Consider the following 20,069-nt stretch of genomic DNA (forward strand, 5'->3'; position numbering starts at 1 on the left):
GAGATACTGTGCACTGATTTGCGTGATGTTTGGATACAATCTGTAGGAGTAATATAAAAAAATGGGTTTTGCACAAATCGGCCTCCTGGTGGCGCTATAACAGGACCATGTAAAAAAAATGGGGCAGAGGTTCTGAATTGGCATCCAGGGAGTGTGTGTGCACAGTTTTGCAGCGACTGGGCCAACGGTGCCGGAGATTAGCTGTTCACAGACAGATGGACACACGGACACACGCACGGACACACACACACACACACACACACACACACACACACACACACACACACACACACACACACACACACACACACACACACACACACACACACACACACACACACACACACACACACACACACACACACACACACACACACACACACACACACACACACACACACGGACGGACGGACAGACAGGGGTTTAAACATACTCTCTCGCCATGCCTTTCGGCCTGGCGGAGACAATGAAAACAAAGCTTTCATCTGCAATTCGTTTTATCTTAGCCACCTCCCCCCCTCCCCCAATTTGAACAATACCACATTTTGTAAATCATATCTGATGTCATGCATCTTTCATCCGACATTTTCTTCAAGGCTTTTCCTCATAATACCTGAAAACTAAAACTAACACTAAACTAAATTAAAACTCAAAATTCCAGCAAAAGTAGTTAACATAGCATCACAATAATTTTAACCAAAATAGCAGGTCTACAAGCTGCGAACTTGTACATCTGCTATTTTTGAAAAATTTCAAAAAATATCGAAATCTTTTTGGACATTTTTGAATTATTTTGAACTGTTTAGAGCTTGATTGTCACCCACTCTTTTGCACCTGTAGTTGTGTGATTGTGTGTGATTCTTACCGGTTGAACCGAGGATCTGCATAGGCATCTGGGATATTTAGGACTTCCCCTGTCCTGGCCACCTGTCCAGCTATTCCCTTGTCTATAGAAAACCTATGGGAGGAGAGGCTTATTATCAGTTCTCACACAATCTAGGGCTGCAATAGTTAATGGGTTATAAAAAAATAAAAATAAAAATAAAATGTTTTGGGCAGAAAATGAAATGAAAAAAGTGAAGAAAAAAAACTATTAGTAAAAATAACAGATCTCTAAGCTCACAAGGCCTAGCATCATGACACGTTGTGAACTTGTAGATCTGCTATATTCACTATTTCTGTGCAACGCTATTGCGCGACAAAGCATAAAATATGGCTTAAATGGTTAATCATGCTAATCAATTTAGTTGATTATAGAAAATCCGATTTTTATTTTCACATCGGTTCATTGACACATAAAAAATGATCACACAAAAAAACACATGCTTCGACTATTCAATTAAAGCGGCACCACAGTATGTAACTTTAATAATAATGGTAGAGTATGTTAATACAATATAACTTATACAATTGGGGTGGTTGTATTGTCTCCCTGCTCTTCTATTCAGACTTTTAGATCGTGTGAAAGGTCATATCTCACCTAGACACAGGATCTGACACAAATGTTTACCCGAAGGTCAATATAAAATGTATCCCCTGAGCAAGCAGGCAGGGTCTATTAGCTCAATGGTAAAGATTTCAGCACATGCGCAGGAAACCGGTAGAGGAAAGAGGAAAGTTACATAGTGCAGCTTTAATCCAAAAAGTAATTGATAGAATAATAGTTAAGAAAAATAATCAACAGTTGCAGCCCTAAATTAAATAAAGAACACAGACGGCATCAGCACACTGCAGGCGATGGGAGATAAATGTCACGCACCTAATTTCTTTGGTTTTCCTAAACACAGGCCTGCCTTCGTGCTCCTCCCCGATGTCAAACAGGTCAGAGTAGAGTTCTTGGTTATTGTGATCGACCTGGAAGAGCGCACATCTGTCTGCGTTCACCAGGTTTTTTGCATATATCTGTAACACACAAAACCAGGGATGATTTGATACACATACAGATGTGACATTCCAAAGTTTCAGAGAGCCTGCCATTGGCACTTCAGTGGAATATCAGTGGATTGGACCAAGGACAAAGGCGTGAAAGTGTGAAATGGTGCCAGGTGTGAATTGGCCTCTTTTCACACCAGGCAAATCTGGCACGACAAAGGGGGGGGGGGGAGACGACGACTATACAGGGTAAATTCAGGAAAAGTGAAGAGTCAGATGTCATGTCTGTAATATCGAATCCTAAAAAGTCCCAGTTCGGGACATACAAGGTTTCCACCCGACAGAGACCATATGATGCTATTGTTCTAAGCCAGTGGTTCTCAAACTTTTCCATGTCAAGGACCCCCAAATTGACACTTATTAGCCCGCGGACCCCCATTTGAAAAGATAAGCCAGGTACCCCCCATAAGAGAAGATTTTTTACGGCTCTAGCAGTGATTCTCAACCATTTTTATTTCAAGGACCCCCAGTTTGACATGCATTAGGCTACGGACCCCATTTAATGGCATCTCTATCTCTGGGACCCCAATTCCTATTGTAAAATCAATGTTAATTTAACTCTGAGAGTGTACAAATGGAACCAAATGGACCCGTTAGGGTCCATATGGTTCCATTTGTACACCATCAGAGTTACAGACCCATAAGGGTCCATTTGGTTCCTATCCATCATTTAGCTGGGGACCCCCTGCAACTCCCTCAAGTACCCCTGGGGGTCCCCGGACCCACTTTGAGAACCATGGTTCTAAGCATCATGCACATACCTGCTGCTACATGCTATGCTGTATATGTACACAATAGTATTTTACAATTTCTTACGTTTTCGCCCTATAGCTATATACCTATAGCTTCTTACTAAACAATAATTGGATCCGTTTCGAACACGGGGTAATTTTTTCCATTTCCTGAATAGTAACAGTTTTGGACATACAAGATTTCCATCCCACAACGATATACAATATATCAGGGGTCTTCAACAGGGGATCCGGGACCCCTAGGGGGTCCTCAGAGTTACTACAGGGGGTCCGCCAAATCTTTGTGTGATAGGATTTTTTATTTTACATTAACCACTTGAACCCTAGCATCCCTTTTCTGAGGAGAACTTTAGCCAAAAATAGCCGATCTACAAGCTCACAACGCCTCGCGCTGCGAGGCGTTGTGAGCTATTTTTGGCAAAGAGGCATAGGTGTAGAGGGGAAAAAAGAGCAGACCACGTAAACATAAGTGAGGTTTGGAAATTTGTACAATTATCCTGCGCTGTGATTGGCCAAAAAATTACCCCGCCTAACCCTGCACCGTGATTGGCCAATCACAATCTATTCAGGACTGTGATTGGCCAGTGTCACATGACACATGTGCATAGCCCTATATAAGAAACCATAACTTTAAAAAAAACATAAATTTGTTTTTTTTAAGTTATGGTTTCGTCCATCATAAAGAGTGTTTCAATAAATGTATTTATCTTTTGTACATGATTGGTTGACTCCATTCAGTATTGTGATTAGCTAGCAAGACACCGCCCACTTCACACAGGGTGTGATTTTTTTTGAATCTGAGGCAATTTTAAACAATATAGAGTGGGTCCCTGCTTCATCTCTCTCTCAGCTAGGGGGTCCTTGGCCTGAAAACGTTGAAGACCCCTGCAATATATGATATAATCCTCTCTGTCGGGTGGAAACCTCATAATATGCCCAAAACGGTTACTTTTCAGGATTCAAATTCAAAAGCAAAAGCATTGTGATGCTAACGTGTGAGGCTGTAATATGATCAACTAGGTCGTTGATTTACGAAAAAACACAAACGGTTAGAATACGGAGATAAGAGGTTTCTGCCCCGACAGCAAAGATATGATATATGTATACTAAGACTTCAAAGGATCCGTAGCTCCATGAAGGGTGGTGGGGGGGGGGGGGGAGACCTGCACATGTTGATTCCCATCTGTTTATAGAAGTCTTGTGAGCCAGAGGCACAACAGCGCCCAAATGAGCAACTTGTGAGATCGGCTCTGGCTTTACAAAGCTGCATTGTTGCTAGAAAAACGCTAGTAATCTCTCAAGACAGATTCTGCTAACAGCAGAATCTGTCAGCACCGCTGCCCTAAACATGTAGCGTTGTTGTTAAGTGGGAATAAACACAGAAGCACCCGGGATTAAAGGTAGGGTAAGTGATTTTCTTTGGTTAAAATAAGTGTTAAATAGCTCTATATTCTGATAGTACTCATTGCTATAGAGTGTTTGTTCAGTAAAAGGATTCTCCTTGTCTCTCCAGCTCTTTATAAAACAGAAAATGCATTTTCGTTTCAGTTTCAGTTTCATTTTATCCAATCAGGATAGAGAACTCAATCAGGATATAGATTAAACAAGTGAAATTGTAAGTGATGACACCAAGAAATGAGCAGGCAAAATTGGAACTGGAACACTATAAAAATTAAGCTTAAAAATGGGTACTTTCTCCTGATTGGCTGAGATTTTGACACCTACCGGAAAATGTATTTTCTGTTTATTAAAGAGCTGGAGAGACAGGGAGACTCCTGTTACTGAACAAACACTCTATAGCAATGATTACTATCAGAATATAGTGCTTTAACCTTTTAACAAAATACTTTTTGTTTTAACCCAAAAATATCACTTACCCTACCTTTAAGTGGACTAAGAAAGGGGAGGAGCCATGGGTTCCCAGATTGGAACGCTAGTGATGCATCCTTTTTATTTATTTATTTGTGAATTTCATTGTAACAAGTTCACCTTGTTGATTTTTTTTTAAAATATTGTTGCTGTCAGGCAGAAACCTTGTATCTACATATTTCAACTTTCTTTTTCTTTTCTTGAAAAGTAATGCCCTACTTTGTTGCACAAGAGTGTGGAAAATAGCAGATCTATAAGCTCTGTGCTTGACTGTCTATTTTCAATATTTTAGAAACATTTTGAAAATGGTTCAATGCTTTGTTTTAGAAAGATTGAACCAATGGAAATGTCAACTAGAGCGTGTGAATAATAATAACTACATTCAGCAACACAGGTTATTTTTTTCTCTCCATTTCCTGAAAAGTAACGGTCATGGACCACAGATAGTCAGGGAATATTATCCGAATAATGTCATATCTAGGAATAAATTCCTTACCAAGAAATGTAATTCCGTTTTAAGTAGCATGTGAGGGGTCAAACTAGGGTGTTTTTATGATTCTGAATCCATTGCAAGCATTTTTTTTTGCACCAAAACCACTCCTTGGGCTAAAAACGGCCCAATCTCAATGGGCTTTTTACACAAAAAAATTACCTGGAAAAGGTTGGCTATGGCCGTTTTTAGCCCAAGGAGTGGTTTTGGTGCAAAACAAATGCTTGCAATGGATTCAGAATCATAAAAACACCCTAGTGTGTGTGACCCCTCACATGCTACTTAAAACAGAATTAAATTTAGATGTTTTTCCCCGCATAAGGTTATGGTGGGTACCCCAACTTTCAGCAGCTGTCAAAAATTCCCCTAGGGAAACTGCATTTCAGTCTTTATGAGATGTGTTACTAAACACTTTTACAAACACATTGGTGAAGACATTTCTTGGTAAGGAATTTATTCCCAGATTTTTGAAATATCCCCTGACTAAGAGTGTAAACCCGGTAGAAATTAATAACAAAATTAATCGTCTCTGTCGGGTGGAAACTGTCCAAAGCGGTTGCTTTTCAGCATTCAAATTCAAAAAGATCAAAAGTAGCAGATCTACAAGCTCAGAACGTGCGGCAGAGCTTACAGATCTGGTACTTTTGATTCTTTTGTGTGACGCTGTAACATAATCAAGTAGGGCATTAATTTACGAAAAAAAAACTCAAAAAGTTAAAATATGAAGATAAGAGGTTTCCACACGACAGCGACAAAAATAATTAGCGATGCTAGCTTAACTGCAGAGAAGACTGCAGTGTCACACACAGTAATGTTACCCCAAAGAAGAACCACCTGGGCCTGTGTTTATCTACTCTGTAGCGCTAACTGCTGAACATAAATTTTGTCCCAACGCATTCTCCCACAACACATACTCCCCCACGCAGCAGCATTAAGCCTGATTTATACAGCACTGTAACATAATAACCTAGGCCAATGGTTCTCAAGCTTCTCTTATCTACATATTATTCAAACCTTTGGTGTTTTTTCGTAGATTAATGCCTTACTATTATGTATTTGGCTGCAGAACCCCATCTGAAGACATTTTGTGCTAGGGGGCCCCCATACAAGATGTGTTGTAATATTAAAAATGTAAAATTTCTTTTGAAAATAGACAATCTACAAGCTTGTGGTTCGGCTATTTTCAAATACCCGATGTATATAGTTTCAAAGTAATTTTGATGCTTTATTAACTAATAAAATAAAACGTTTATGTTTTATTTGTATTGCACTCAAAGTGATACATAGTTAAAAACATAGTCAGTTTGTACATCTGCTATTTTTTTATTTTTTTTAACAAATCTTCTCTTCCGTGGGTCCCTGGCACAAAACATTTTCAGATGGGTGGTCCAGCAGCCAAGTATAAATTTGGGGGTCCTTGACACGAAAACATTTGAGAACTAACCGTTATAGATGATATGATGGACCACAAGTGCTGTAATCATACTCACCATTATATGTTCAAGTAGAGAATCTATTGCCACAATGTTGTCAAAGTAAGTTCTGTGGAGAAAAGAAAGAGATGACATTTTGAGAAAAAAAACAATCTCCTGATTAAGTTCACTGAAATGAAGAGACAAAAAGATTAAGCTGCAGATTCTGCTAAGACTAGTTTTACGACCGGCCTCGAAAAGAAAAGAAAAAGTCAGTGATACCGGCTTGCAGCCGACCTTAAATGAGTTCCTAAATTAGTCCTTAAATGAGGATAATAACATTATTTGTCCTTACTTTGACACATCTAGTAGGAAGTCATTGAGCTCAGTCTGTTTGGCGAGGCCCCTGCATACCTAGAACACACACAAAGTAGGGCATGACACTTAATGGCATTACCGGAGATCACTGCTTCTCAAACCGAGGCTCGCGAGCCCATTTTGGGTCGCCGACCCGTTTTAATTAGTCAAATATCATTTTTCAAAACATTCCCAGAAATCTAAAAAGACAAATCTAAACATTTTCTGAATTTCTTTTCACAAACATTTTTCAAAAGATTTGCAGAATCCGAGGCTCGCGAGCCCATTTTGGGTCGCGGACCCGTTTTAATGAGTCAAATATCTTTTTTCCATATATCATTTTTTTTTACCTTTCCTACAGTTATATTACCCCCAAAAAGTTTAAACTCATTTTTCAAAACATTCCTAGAAATCAAAAAAGACAAATCTAAACATTTTCTGAATTTCTTTTCACAAACATTTTTCAAAAGATTTGCAGAATCCGAGGCTCGCGAGCCCATTTTGGGTCGCGGACCCGTTTTAATGAGTCAAATATCTTTTTTCCATATATCATTTTTTTTTACCTTTCCTACAGTTATATTACCCCCAAAAAGTTTAAACTCATTTTTCAAAACATTCCTAGAAATCAAAAAAGACAAATCTAAACATTTTCTGAATTTCTTTTCACAAACATTTTTCAAAAGATTTGCAGAATTTTTCAAAACAAAAACAAGAAAAGAAAGTTTGAGAAAAAAAAAAAATCTGATGTCCAAGCTCACATCGCGTTGTGAGCTTGCAGATCGTCTATTTTCACTTTGAAATAAAGGCTTAAGTCATACATTTTCACATTCATTTTGAGTCCTAGGGAGACACCAAATTTCTCTTTTGGGTCCTGAGCTGAAAAAGGTTTGGAAGCCCAGCTGTAGATAAAGAACACTTCCTGTAGAAACATACACCACATGCTTCTAGTATTACATGGATGGAGCCAACGGGTCCGGGGGACCCCCAGGAGTCCTTCCCCCAGCAATATGAGTTATTAATATAGCATCAGTTTACCACTTAACCCCCTTTATACAGTACATCGGCTATTTGAAAATAGCCAATCTACAAGCTCACAATGTGTCGTGATGCGATGCGTTTTGAGCTTGTAGATTTTGTAAAATTTGGAACGATTCTTGTATGGGGGTCTCTGGCACAAAATCATTTCAGATTGGGGTCCGTGACCATTTAAATACATATTAATTTGGGATCCTTGACATGAAAAAGTTTGAGAACCACTGCCTCCAATTTATACTTTGTTGCACAATGGTGTCACTGGTAGAGTTCTCAACGGGCCTGAAAATTCCGTTCCAGAGATAATGGTCAAAACATCTTGAAAACCAGCCACTTTCGCCGATTTTCGATGTTGAGTTTTGGCCATTTTCGCCAGTTCTTTTTTTTATACTAAACTAACTAAATATCTGAGTAAAGTTCACTTTGAGCAGCATCAAACGCATCCACTGCCATTTCCGTTGGCCTGACCGTTCGGCCGCTAGGGGCAGTTGAAATTTCTTTTTTGGGGGAGAGGCTCGGCTCGGCCCGACTAATTAGCATGAATCTTAGGCCCGGCCTGGCCCGAAAATGTCGGGTCGGGCAGGGTCGGGTTCGGGCAGAATTTGAGAACTCTAGTCATTGGCTGAAAATAACTGATTTTCAATCACAAGAAAATGAGATATTTCTCACCGATTAATACATTGTGTGGCGCCATGTAAATAAGACTTTACTGCATCCCATGTTTGAAAAAAATGCACCAGCGTAAATTTTGAACCACAAACTACATCAAATATATCGTCGCTGTCGGATAGAAACCTCTTATCTCCATATTCTCACGTGTAAATTATCTGCAGTTTTTGAATTTGAATCCTTGAATTTTGGGCATATGAGGCTTCCAACTGACAGAGACAATAAATAACACGCTATACAAAAATAGCAAAAAATAGCCGATCTACAAGCTCACAACACGTCGTAACATGCTTGTAGATCGGCTATTTCTGGTTATAAGGCACTGTTTCTCGAGGTCAGGTCCAGGGACCACCAGGGGTCCAAAATGGACCCTTGCAGGTCTGGAACTCTCAGAATGAAATAAACACCTTTTAAGGAGTAGTTCACCCAAAAAATGACTTATTTCCTATCAATTACACACCCCATGAAGCCTTGAATTCATGGAGTTTTTTTGGTTTTGGTCGCATTCCTGAGCCAATAATTTGATGATAATAATAAAGACCCTAATGTATTCGGTACAAATTTATTGGGTGAACTACTCCTTTAAGTTTAAAGCGTAGATTGGGGTCAAATTGAGGTATCAAATTGAGGGTCCCATGGCCTCATGCGTTTCAAACTGGAGGTCCTTGAAAGGAGAAAAGCTTGAGAACCTAGTGGTTGTGGTGGGTCTTGTGACTGCTGTAAAATTACTGTAATTTGAAATAATTTCGTATGTTGTTGTTTTGCGTCTGGCGTAGAGGGTCGTATCCCTGTGCCAGCAAAATGTTCATTAAATCTCATTACGTTCCATTAGAGGCGGTTAAGCCCCCATAGTACTGAATGCCATGGTGCTGTTAGCAGAGGTATATAGAGGCCCATTGTGGGCCCGGGCCGCCACTGCACCGGGGACACTGCTTTCTCTGAGGTGTTGCGCTAGCGGCCATGTACGTCATAATGGCCTCTCCAGGGAGCCGTGTGTTAGAAGAATCTATGGCGAGGTTGATTAGACTGGGCACCCGCTCACTGACAACAACCCACTTCTTGTACACAGTGGAGTTCCCCCCCCCTCTCCCCCCCATCACAAACACCAGCACACACACACAACCAGAATTAAAAAAAAGTCACTCAAGAGCATAATAAAGTGGGACAGGTAACTGTAGTTTTAAGGCCTCGATCTGAGCCAAAAAAGAACAAGACGCCCTCGCTGGTTTAATTATTTCTGCCATGACCTGCATCATCATGGTCCAAATCCATCCACACCCCCCCCCTCCCAAGCCGTTGATTTCTGTGGGGTTGTTTTAGATTAGTGGTTCTCAAACTTATTTATTTCAATGATGTGTTCCTAATGGACCCAATCTTGTTAATACCTTTCAATGGTTCAATATTCATTACATCCACCGAGACTTTACCACTTAACATTTTTCAAAAGTACAAAAAATGTAATTTTGTGTCAAAGCTTGTATTTTTGAATAGCCATGTATACATGGTTAAAAACAACCTCTGGCTACTCACCTGCACTTGATGAAGGGCGACTGAAGCCCATGCTAAATTAGCTGTTGCAACCTGAAGAAGGAAAGAAAGAGTGTTTTATAATCATCTATCATCAAAAGTCATCTTTTGATTTTGTTTAATGAGCTGTACAATTTCACTCATTACCGTGTGTGTGTGTGTGTGTGTGTGTGTGTGTGTGTGCGTGTGTGTGCGTGTGTGTGCGTGCGTGCGGTCAGACTGACCTCCTGGTGGCTGAGGTTGAAGGGCTCCTTGCCCCAGTAGCGGTGCAGCTCCAGCACAGCGATGAGGTCCCCGATGGCAGTGAGGATGGGGAGGCACAGGACAGAGTGAACGTGCTGGATCCCTGAGTCCTGCCCTGTGCCGTCGGGGAAGCGCTCGTCCTGCAACACACAGGTCAGGTCAGGTCAGGTCAGGTCAGGTCAGGGGGGGGTAAGACTTTAGGGCATTGGTTCTCAAACTTTTTCATGTCAAGGACCCCCAAAATGATTCGTATTTTGCCGCGGACCCCCATCTCAAAATATTTAGTTGCAGGGACCCCCCAGAAGCAAAGATTTGAGTTACAAATGTTCGCTTAAAAAAATATATATTCAAACATTTGCATGATTTTTCAAAAATAGAAGATCTACAAGCTCAAGCTTGTGGATCTGCTATTTTTCCTTTCCTTTATGGAAAACTTGACATGGACCATATTGATCAAACCTTTATATTTCTGACCAAGTTTGTACGTGTGAACTGCAACTTTAATCGCAAATATTTGTCCAACAATTACATCCACTTAAATCATATAAAATATGATACTGGCCACTGCAGTGTTGTCCTAGTGTGTAATCCAAATGTCAAGCACAACTAAAAGGACATTATTGTAAAACAAAACTCATATTACATTTCAATAGATAAAAAGAGAACAAAGCTTGAATTGTTCCAAACTTCTCTGAAGTAACAGTGTGGGTATTGTTTTACATACAGCGTATAGACACTATGAAGAGTTATTTCTAAGATGGCAATCTACAGTACATTAGATGATATTTTTCAAACAATAGGGGTATTGTTTTTTATCCAGGATTGTTGCAGGGTATAGAGCAGTGCTTTCCCAACCTTTTCTGGATCAGGGCCCACTTAATCTCTCAAGAACAGATTCCGAGCTGCCCTATTGCATCTGTCGGGAGCATAGGGCGCTGTTTTTTCCTCTTTTTTTTGGACGATGGGTTCCCAGATTGGGGCGCACTTCACAATCATTCGCGGCCCACCCACCTGGCCACTTAACTCATTCACTGCCAGAATTGCCAGAAAATCATATCTCCTTGGTCTTTGGGTCAAAAAAAAAAAAAAAATTAAAATTAAGTTTTTTACGTCAGTGGCAGTATTGGTTAATTACGTCAATTACGTCAGAGGCAGTGAATGAGTTAACACAGCAGCCATTTAGCGGACAGATGGGTGGGCCGCAGTGTTGATTTTGACAGCAATTTTTTATTTAGTTTTAGTAATAGTCTTTTGAATACAATTCTGTTTAGTTTTAGTCATATATTAGTTACCTGAAATGTTTTACTTTTAGTCTAATTTTAGTCGACTAAATCTACAGTTGATTTAGTCGACTAAATAAAAAAGTATTTTTGGCGGGCCGTGATGCCATGGAAATGATTTTCACTTAGCTGCATGTCGAAAATAGCTGATCTACAGGCTCACAACGCGTCACGCTGCGACGCGTTGTGAGCTTGTAGATCAACTATTTTTGGTCTGTGACATCCGCGCGCACCCATGATGACTTGTCTTAGTTCTACTGGATCTCTTCTCCACTAGTCCCTCACTAACATTTTAGTCTAGTTTTAATTTGTTGACGAAATAGTTAGTATATTTATAGTATATATATATAGTTTTAGTCATCGTATAGCTTTAGTTTTTATTTTGTTTTCCTCAGTGAAAAAGGTAGTCGACATTTTTTGTCATAGTTTTAGTCGACGAAATCAACACTGGGCCGTGTGCATTTTCAGAGCATGTTTGTTTTAATGTATTACGGCTTGGATGGATGGAATTAACATAGTATACTTTCAGATGCTATTCATCAGAAAGGTTTTAAAGAAAATAATTACCATGTCATTTATTTTTAACATTATGTTTCAAATATGAATGTTATTATGATTAAAATCTTAGTGTTTGCCAATTATTTGGGACCCACTTGCAATATCCTCGTGGCCCACAAGTGGGTCCCGGGCCCACAGGTTGGGCATCACTGGTAGAGTTAACACGCGCGTCATGATGATGATGATGATGATGACACTGCGACATCATACCGAGGCACACATCGCCAGCACAACCTTTCAGAGCGAGGCAAAATTGCACCACTCACTTCCTATATTAATGCTGCTAGATTAATGATTCTGAACCCTTTTTAATTTCAAGGACGTGCACCACGCCCTGCATGTTGTTGTCCTGATACTGCTGGGCACCCCACACACGCGCGGACACACACACACACACACACACACACACACACACACACACACACACACACACACACACACACACACACACACACACACACACACACACACACACACACACACACACACACACACACACACACACACACACACACACGGTTGCTGTCGGGCATAAAGCTCTTATTCTCCATATTCTAACTGTTTGTGTCTTTTGGTAAATTAGCGCCCCCTACTTGATCACACTACAGCGTCACACAAAAGCATCGAGAGTAGCAGATCTACAAGACCTAAACGCGTCGCTTTGCGCCCCCTAGGTGCCACGCCATGAAGATATATATTTCTATAAAAAATACAAGCCTCAGATTACAACAAAAGCCTCAGATTATGTTCATGTGGGGTCTGGGGAAATCCCAGGGGTCCTTGAGGGGGTCCTTCCAGACTAAATGATTGATAGTGAGGAACCAAATGGACCCTTTACAGCAGGGGTCTTCAACGTTTTCAGGCCAAGGACCCCCTAGCTGAGAGAGAGATGAAGCAGGGACCCCCTACTCTATATTGTATAAAATTGTGTTTCAGATTAAACCTTTTTTGTTTACTTGGTCTGCTCTTTTTTTCCTCTACACCTATACCTCTTTGCCAAAAATAGCAGATCTACAAGCTCACAACGCCTCGCAGCGCGAGTGAGCTTGTAGATCTGCCATTAAGACCTGAGGCCGATTCTACAAATGTCTTCTAAACAGTATTCTGAAAAAACGATGTTTCTATATCAGTGGTGCTCAAACCTTTTCATGTCAAGGACCCCCAAAATCATATGTATTTGGCCGCCGACCCCCATCTCAAAATATGTTGATCCAGGGACCCCCAGAAGCAAAGATTGCAGTTAAAAATGTTGGCTTTAAAACATAGATAATTATATTCAAAGATTTGCTCTGATTGTCAAGATTTCTCAAAAATAGTAAAATTATGCTTTTTAGCTCAAATCTAAAAAGGACAGCGATGCGTCCCTGGATTGAAGGGGTTTAGGGGTCATTGAAGTCTTACACTCATGATGTCCTCTACTAGCGTCGTCTTTCGACTCTTGGCAACGTGGGCGGCGACGGTGGTCCCGGACGCATTGGGGCCCAACGGGATGAGGCGTGGAGGGCCGTCCTTGGCCCCTGTGGGAGTGTACAAACATAAACTCTACGGAGAGAGGAAGAGACAGGCAGACAAGACAAGATGGAGAAAGAGAGACAGAGACAGAGAGAGAGAGAGAGAGAGAGAGAGAGAGAGAGAGAGAGAGAGAGAGAGAGAGAGAAATGTGAAGTATGTAATATTATAACCACAGCAATGGATAATAAATGATGTGTTCTGCTGGTGACACTTACATTGTTGCATTCTCCCAAGAAGTAAAGTGCAAATCCATCAGCTTTTGTCGCTGGGGAGATTGAGAAAAGCAAGGGTTGTAAACGTGTACGCGCGCAGTGGTGGAAAAAGTACTCACATGTTTTACTTAAGTAAAAGTATCAATAATGCAATGTAGAAGTACTCTGTTACAAGTAAAAGTCCGGTATTCAAAATTTACTTGAGTGAAAGTACAAAAGTATTAGCATCAAAATGTACTTAAAGTACCAAAAGTAAAAGTACTAAAATGTTTGAAAATAGCCTAGGTATAAAATAGGACTAAAGTGGTTAATGTATGTTTTATAATATAATAATTTCTATATTATTATTATATTTAATAATATTTAAAATCTGCAAAGTAACTAAAGTTTTCAAATAATTGTAGTGGAGTAAAAGTACAATATTTGCCTCTGAGATGTAATGGAGTAGAAGTAAAAGTATAGACTTTACACCACTGTACGCGCGCCTGTGTGTGTGTGTGTGTGTGTGTGTGTGTGTGTGTGTGTGTGTGTGTGTGTGTGTGTGTGTGTGTGTGTGTGTGTGTGTGTGTGTGTGTGTGTGTGTGTGTGTGTGTGTGTGTGTGTGTGTGTGTGTGGAGATACAGCAAAGAAAAGTCCAGTAACAATTGACAACAGCCGTCATGTGAGTGTAATTTATCTGGTCCCGTGTAAATGTGTGCGACACACAGTGAGTAAAAGAGGGTCAAACAACAGGAATACTTGAGATGGACAATATGGCAACGAGACAAACAGTCCAATAACAGTTTGATGACCCAGGGCCAGCCCACCCCCAGCCCCCTCCCCCTCCCCCTCCCCCCTTCCCCCCGGTCCTGCTTCTCTATAATTTGATTCTCATATATGGGCCATGATGGTGTGTGAGAGAGAGAGAGAGAGAGAGAGAGAGAGAGAGAGAGAGAGAGAGAGAGAGAGAGAGAGAGAGAGAGAGAGAGACCAAGCTAAAGGGAAGAGAGAGGGGAGAGAGAGGCAGAGAGATAGGAGGGGAGAGGAGAGAGAGAGAGAGAGAGAGAGAGAGAGAGAGAGAGAGAGAGAGAGAGACAGACAGACAGACTCATCCTCTGAGTGAGTTCAGGGAATAGTGGAAAATGCGTTTTTTTTTTAGCCAACTTTGCCATAACTGACAGATTTCGTTCAACCTCTTATCTCCATATTTTAACTGTTTGTGTTTTTTGGTAAATGAACACCCTACTTGATCATACTACAGCGTCACACAAAAGCATCAGAAAGTAGCAGATCCTCAAGCTCGAAAGGCGGCGCGAAGCGACGCGTTTCGAGCTTGTAGATCTGCTACTTTTGATATTTTTTTACTTTGAATCCTGAAAAGCAAAGGTTTTTTTCCCCACCCGAGAGAGAGGATTTCTTTCTGGCCACATGCAGGGTCATGATGATGACTGTCAGATTGATAATGTTAGCCTGGCGGTCATAGCAGCATGAGGCCCCTGGTCTTTAATATCTACCTGTTTTGATGATGTTGCACAACTCGTACAGCAGAAGCTTGTTGTCTCCTCCCATGTCCAGCCTCTGCTCCATGTAGCTGTTCAGCTCATACACCACGCCCTGCATGTTGTTGTCCTGATACTGCAGGGCACCACACACACACACAGGCACACACACACACACACACACACATCGTTGGTGTCGGGCAGAAACCGCCTATCTCCACATTTTAACTTTTTGTGTTTTTTGGTAAATTAACGCCCTTCTTGATCATACTACAGTGTCACAACAAAGCATCAAAACTAGCAGTTCCGCAAGCTCAAAACGCATCTCGAAACGCGTTTTGAGAGCTTGTAGATCTGCTACTTTTGGATTTGAATCCTGAAAAGTAACAGTTTTGGACATATGAGGTTTCCACACGACATACACAATATAATTGTTAATTAACCACTTGAACCCTACCATCCCTATTTTGGTGGAAACACTTGCCAAAAATAGCAGATCTACAAGCTCACAAAGAGGTTTGGTGAAGAGGGAAAAAAAGAGTAGACGAAGTACAGAGCCAAAGGTCAAGTTTACTAAGTAATGAGGAGGTTTTAAGTGGTTAAATGTCTGAAAAAAAAAACACATTGACATGAATCCAACATGAATAGAAAAGATAGTGTGTAAACAAACATCAAACAAACATTAATTTACACAACACTGATGATAGTGCTGTCAAACAGATCGGCTAATTTTGGCAAAGAGTAATAGGCGTAGAGGAAAAAACAGAGCAGCAAAAGTTTATCTGAAAAACACTTTTATACAATATAGAGGGGGTCCCTGCTTCATCTCTCTCTCAGCTAGGGGGTCCTTGGCCTGGAAACGTTGAAGACCCCTGCCCTAGAGACTTTGGATTGGTTCTGCAACGCAAGTTTTTTTTCTTTCTTCTATTAAACTCTCTCATTGTTTCCAGCCAGTTTTAGCAACGGAAGCTGGGAGATTGTCCTCAGTTTCTATTGAGAGAATTTTCGGTAACATGTACTATTCTACGATGATGCTAAAAGGATAACACAAAAATACCTCCATTTATACAGACGTTGGTTGTTCTGATGTAGAACTAGTATGCATATAGGGCTTTAGGTGGTCAGATGTGTGGGTCACCAACACTTTTAAGATTTTCAAGTGGGCCCTGACCCAGAAAATTTGGGAAACACTGCTTTTGAGACTTGACTTGTGAGTCTACAGTAAAATGTTTCCTAATTAAAAATCTAAATATATTATATCCTATATTAAAATTGGCTAATGGGAGGGTGGGTGGGCGGGCGGGCAGCCCACAGCCACGTCACTCTGACTCAGACATAACCATAAACAAACCCGATACACCCATATATAGGCGTGTCACTCTGACTCAGACATAACCATAAACAAACCCGATACACCCATATATAGGCGTGTCACTATGACTCAGACATAACCATGAACAAACCGATATGCCCATGTCACTATGACTCAGACATAACCATAAACAAACCCGATACACCCATATATAGGCATATCACTATGACTCAGACATAACCATAAACAAACCCGATACACCCATATATAGGCATGTCACTATGACTCAGACATAACCATAAACAAACATGATACACCCATATATAGGTCACTATGACTCAAACACGATACGCCCCCCCCCCCCCCGAACCTCTAGTTGCGAACAGTGGAGCCGACCAAGTGGAGCTTACTATGTAACCCTGCTCAGGTTGTGGGTCTGTCTGTCTGTCTGTGTGTCTGTCTGTGTGCATGCACTACCTATGTAGAGGGCGCCAGAGTGCAGGAATTTAGACAATGCTCTGATTTAAATGCAACACCACACACACACACACACACACACACACACACACACACACACACACACACACACACACACACACACACACACACACACACACACACACACACACACACACACACACACACACACACACACACACACACACACAATGTTCTCTCCCCATCACAGTGAAATAACACGGATTACAAGTCCGTAAATACACAATATTTTCGAGCTGCGTTCGCTTCCAGCGTTCGCGCGTCTTACTTGTATAGTATAATGTGTATTATGATCTAGTCACATTCACACAGACAGATAACCTTTCATCTCAATCCTACCCTAACAGTACGTTTTAACAGCGGGCGACTCTCGGGCGATCGCCGGGCGACATCGTCCAAAAGATAAAGAAAATCCATCTTTCATCGCCCCTCCGCCCACTTCGCCCTATCGCCAGTAGTTGCCGGCTCTCATAGACATATAATGCACTTCCGGAAAATACTATCCTGAATCGCCCGCTGTTAAAACGCACCGTAACTTCGCCCTACATCCCCCCCTCAATCATTCATTGCATCCAAGCCCAGGGAAGGGCTTGGATCCCCCCTCGCACATCCCCCAAGAAGAGGAGCCCATCCAGAGGCCCCCGCAGCTCTGATTAGAGCCCCGTCAGGCCTCGCTGCTCAGCCCGCAAGCTTAGATTTTAAAAGTGTCCCATTCCATTATGTAACAGGGCCGGGCCCTCCCGCTGAGAAACGGGGCCAGAGATCCGTCTATTTCTGTGCCTAGCCTTCTGAGGGGGGGGTCAGGTCAGGACGGGACGGGACGGGACGGGGCAGGACGGGACGGGACAGGACGGGATGGGACGGGGCAGGACGGGACAGCAGGGAGAGAGAGAGAGACGCCGCCTTCCCATCCGCCCACATCCTGTATTCTCAGACGTATTATATGGATGACGCACTGATGGGGTCATGCTTGCAGACCTCCTTTCTCTTTTTCCTCCTGCGTGTGTGTGTACGTGTGTGTGTGTGTGTGTGTGTGTGTGTGTGTGTGTGTGTGTGTGTGTGTGTGTGTGTGTTTTTGGGTGTGAGTGCGTCGTCGTTGTGTGTCGATGGTCTCTAACCCTCTTGTCGCCAGTGGCCCCGCCCCTCCTCCTTGCGGCCTGACACCCTCGGGTGTACCCCCCCCCTCGTCATGACTCGTGTATATCGTTGCTGTCGGGTAGAAACCTCTTATCTCCATATTTTAACTTTGTGTTCTTCTTTTCCCTAAATGAACGACGTCCTACTTGATCATACTACAGCGTCACACAAAAGCATCCAAAGTAGCAGATCTACAAGCTCGAGAGCTTGTAGATCTGCTACTTTTGGCCGTTTTTGAATTTGAATCCTGAAAAGTAACAGTTTTGGGGCATATGAGGTTTGCACCCAGCAGAGACCATATCTTGACAAAATCTCTCCATTCTGTGACCATTTCATATTAGAGGCCATTGCCTTTTCTGGCGGTTTCAGCAATTGTAAATCTAAATTTTGGAGCATTTTGTAATAGGGCTGAAATAATGTGTGTATTTTATATGTACTTGTTTTTTCATTGTATAATTAAAGTTAAATGTTATTTTCATATACTGATATATTTTTGAGCGGTGTAACCGCTCCTATAAGAGGGTTTAGGACCCATCCGTGGCGAAAGTTTTTCTTTCCGTCGTGAAAATGTGTCTTTCGCTGTGACGCCATGCTGTGGAAAACACGCCCATAGGCTAAGCTTTGCAGGACGTGCTGTGATTGGCTAGCGAGACACATGATGAAATTAACTTCAAACTTCGCAGACGCGCTGTGATTGGCTAGCGAGACGCATGATGAAATTAATAATAATTTAAAAAATGTAAGCACATCACGTCGCAGGACGTGCTGTGATTGGCTACCGAGATGCATGATGAAATTAATAACTCATAAATAGCACCTCTCACTTCACACTGGGTGTGATTTATATATATATATATATATATATATATATATATATATATATATATATATATATATATATATATATATATATATATATATATATATATATATATGTATATAAAATATATATATTCTTTGATCTAAACATTGGTCATTGGTGGTCTAGGACTATAAAAATCGTATGGGACCCAGCTGGCTCTACTATATACTGCATATAGAGCCTCTATAGAGCACCGAAGTCCTGACGTCACTCGTTCATCCCCAGGTTTGCGGAAGTAATTTCTCTATGGAGAATAACATTGGGTCATCTTAGAATCGTCTCATATAAGAATTGTGGTCCAAAAATAAACACCGCGTGTCGGCGTTATTGTCAGGGAGGAGGTTCTGTATAGTTTATGATAGTCAGTCACTTATATTTGATACAGTCTGTTTCTGGCGAAAATGTAACTAATTTGGCGGAAGTAACATTAGCGTTTTCTCACCGTCAGTTGATGCTTCATATCCATAAGAGTCAACCCGCCGTGGTCATTTGTTTATTTTTGGAACACAGTTCTTATTTGACGCGATATTAAATACGTCTATGGGATTCAGAACGGGGGTGGAAAACTGCGAACCAGGTAGACAAACAAAGGATGTGTAAATGACGTCAGACTTCGGCGGTCTATATGCAGTATGTGTAAGGAGATCTCCACTGCTCCTGGCATAATGGGCAACATGATTCACCAACCATCGGTTCCAAACTGGAGCTGGAAGTTTCCATGGGATGCTTTGAGATGCAAGTCAATGAGCGCCGGTTGTACACGCAAATGAATAAACACTATATTTTAAATTATTCCGTGCCAAGTATATAAATAAATAATTGCCAATAGTGCCAGCGATTTTTTTTTTTTCTTACCTTTTCAAGTGGTCACAGAATATATATATATCCAGTATGATCGATCCCCAAAAGTTGCTAAACACAGAGGCTTTCACTGTGC

At 41.3% G+C, this 20,069-nt stretch overlaps 1 protein-coding gene across 1 annotated transcript in view; it reads right to left on the minus strand.

The window, feature by feature from the left end:
- Positions 1–20,069, minus strand: part of pde10a (phosphodiesterase 10A) — a gene marked incomplete at its 5' end in the record, with an annotated part of 65,176 nt that overhangs the window by 19,075 nt on the left and 26,032 nt on the right. The window contains 9 exons of the mRNA XM_080448878.1: positions 866–958; positions 1,760–1,902; positions 6,534–6,585; positions 6,811–6,869; positions 10,044–10,094; positions 10,265–10,423; positions 13,523–13,663; positions 13,849–13,898; positions 15,339–15,459. Of these exons, the coding sequence (XP_080305004.1) occupies positions 866–958; positions 1,760–1,902; positions 6,534–6,585; positions 6,811–6,869; positions 10,044–10,094; positions 10,265–10,423; positions 13,523–13,663; positions 13,849–13,898; positions 15,339–15,459 (869 nt within the window). The remainder of the gene's footprint in view (positions 1–865; positions 959–1,759; positions 1,903–6,533; positions 6,586–6,810; positions 6,870–10,043; positions 10,095–10,264; positions 10,424–13,522; positions 13,664–13,848; positions 13,899–15,338; positions 15,460–20,069) is intronic.

The sequence above is a fragment of the Gymnoscopelus braueri genome (genome assembly GCF_963280865.1).
Source record: "Gymnoscopelus braueri genome assembly, chromosome: 14".
NCBI classification, from domain to species: domain Eukaryota; kingdom Metazoa; phylum Chordata; class Actinopteri; order Myctophiformes; family Myctophidae; genus Gymnoscopelus; species Gymnoscopelus braueri.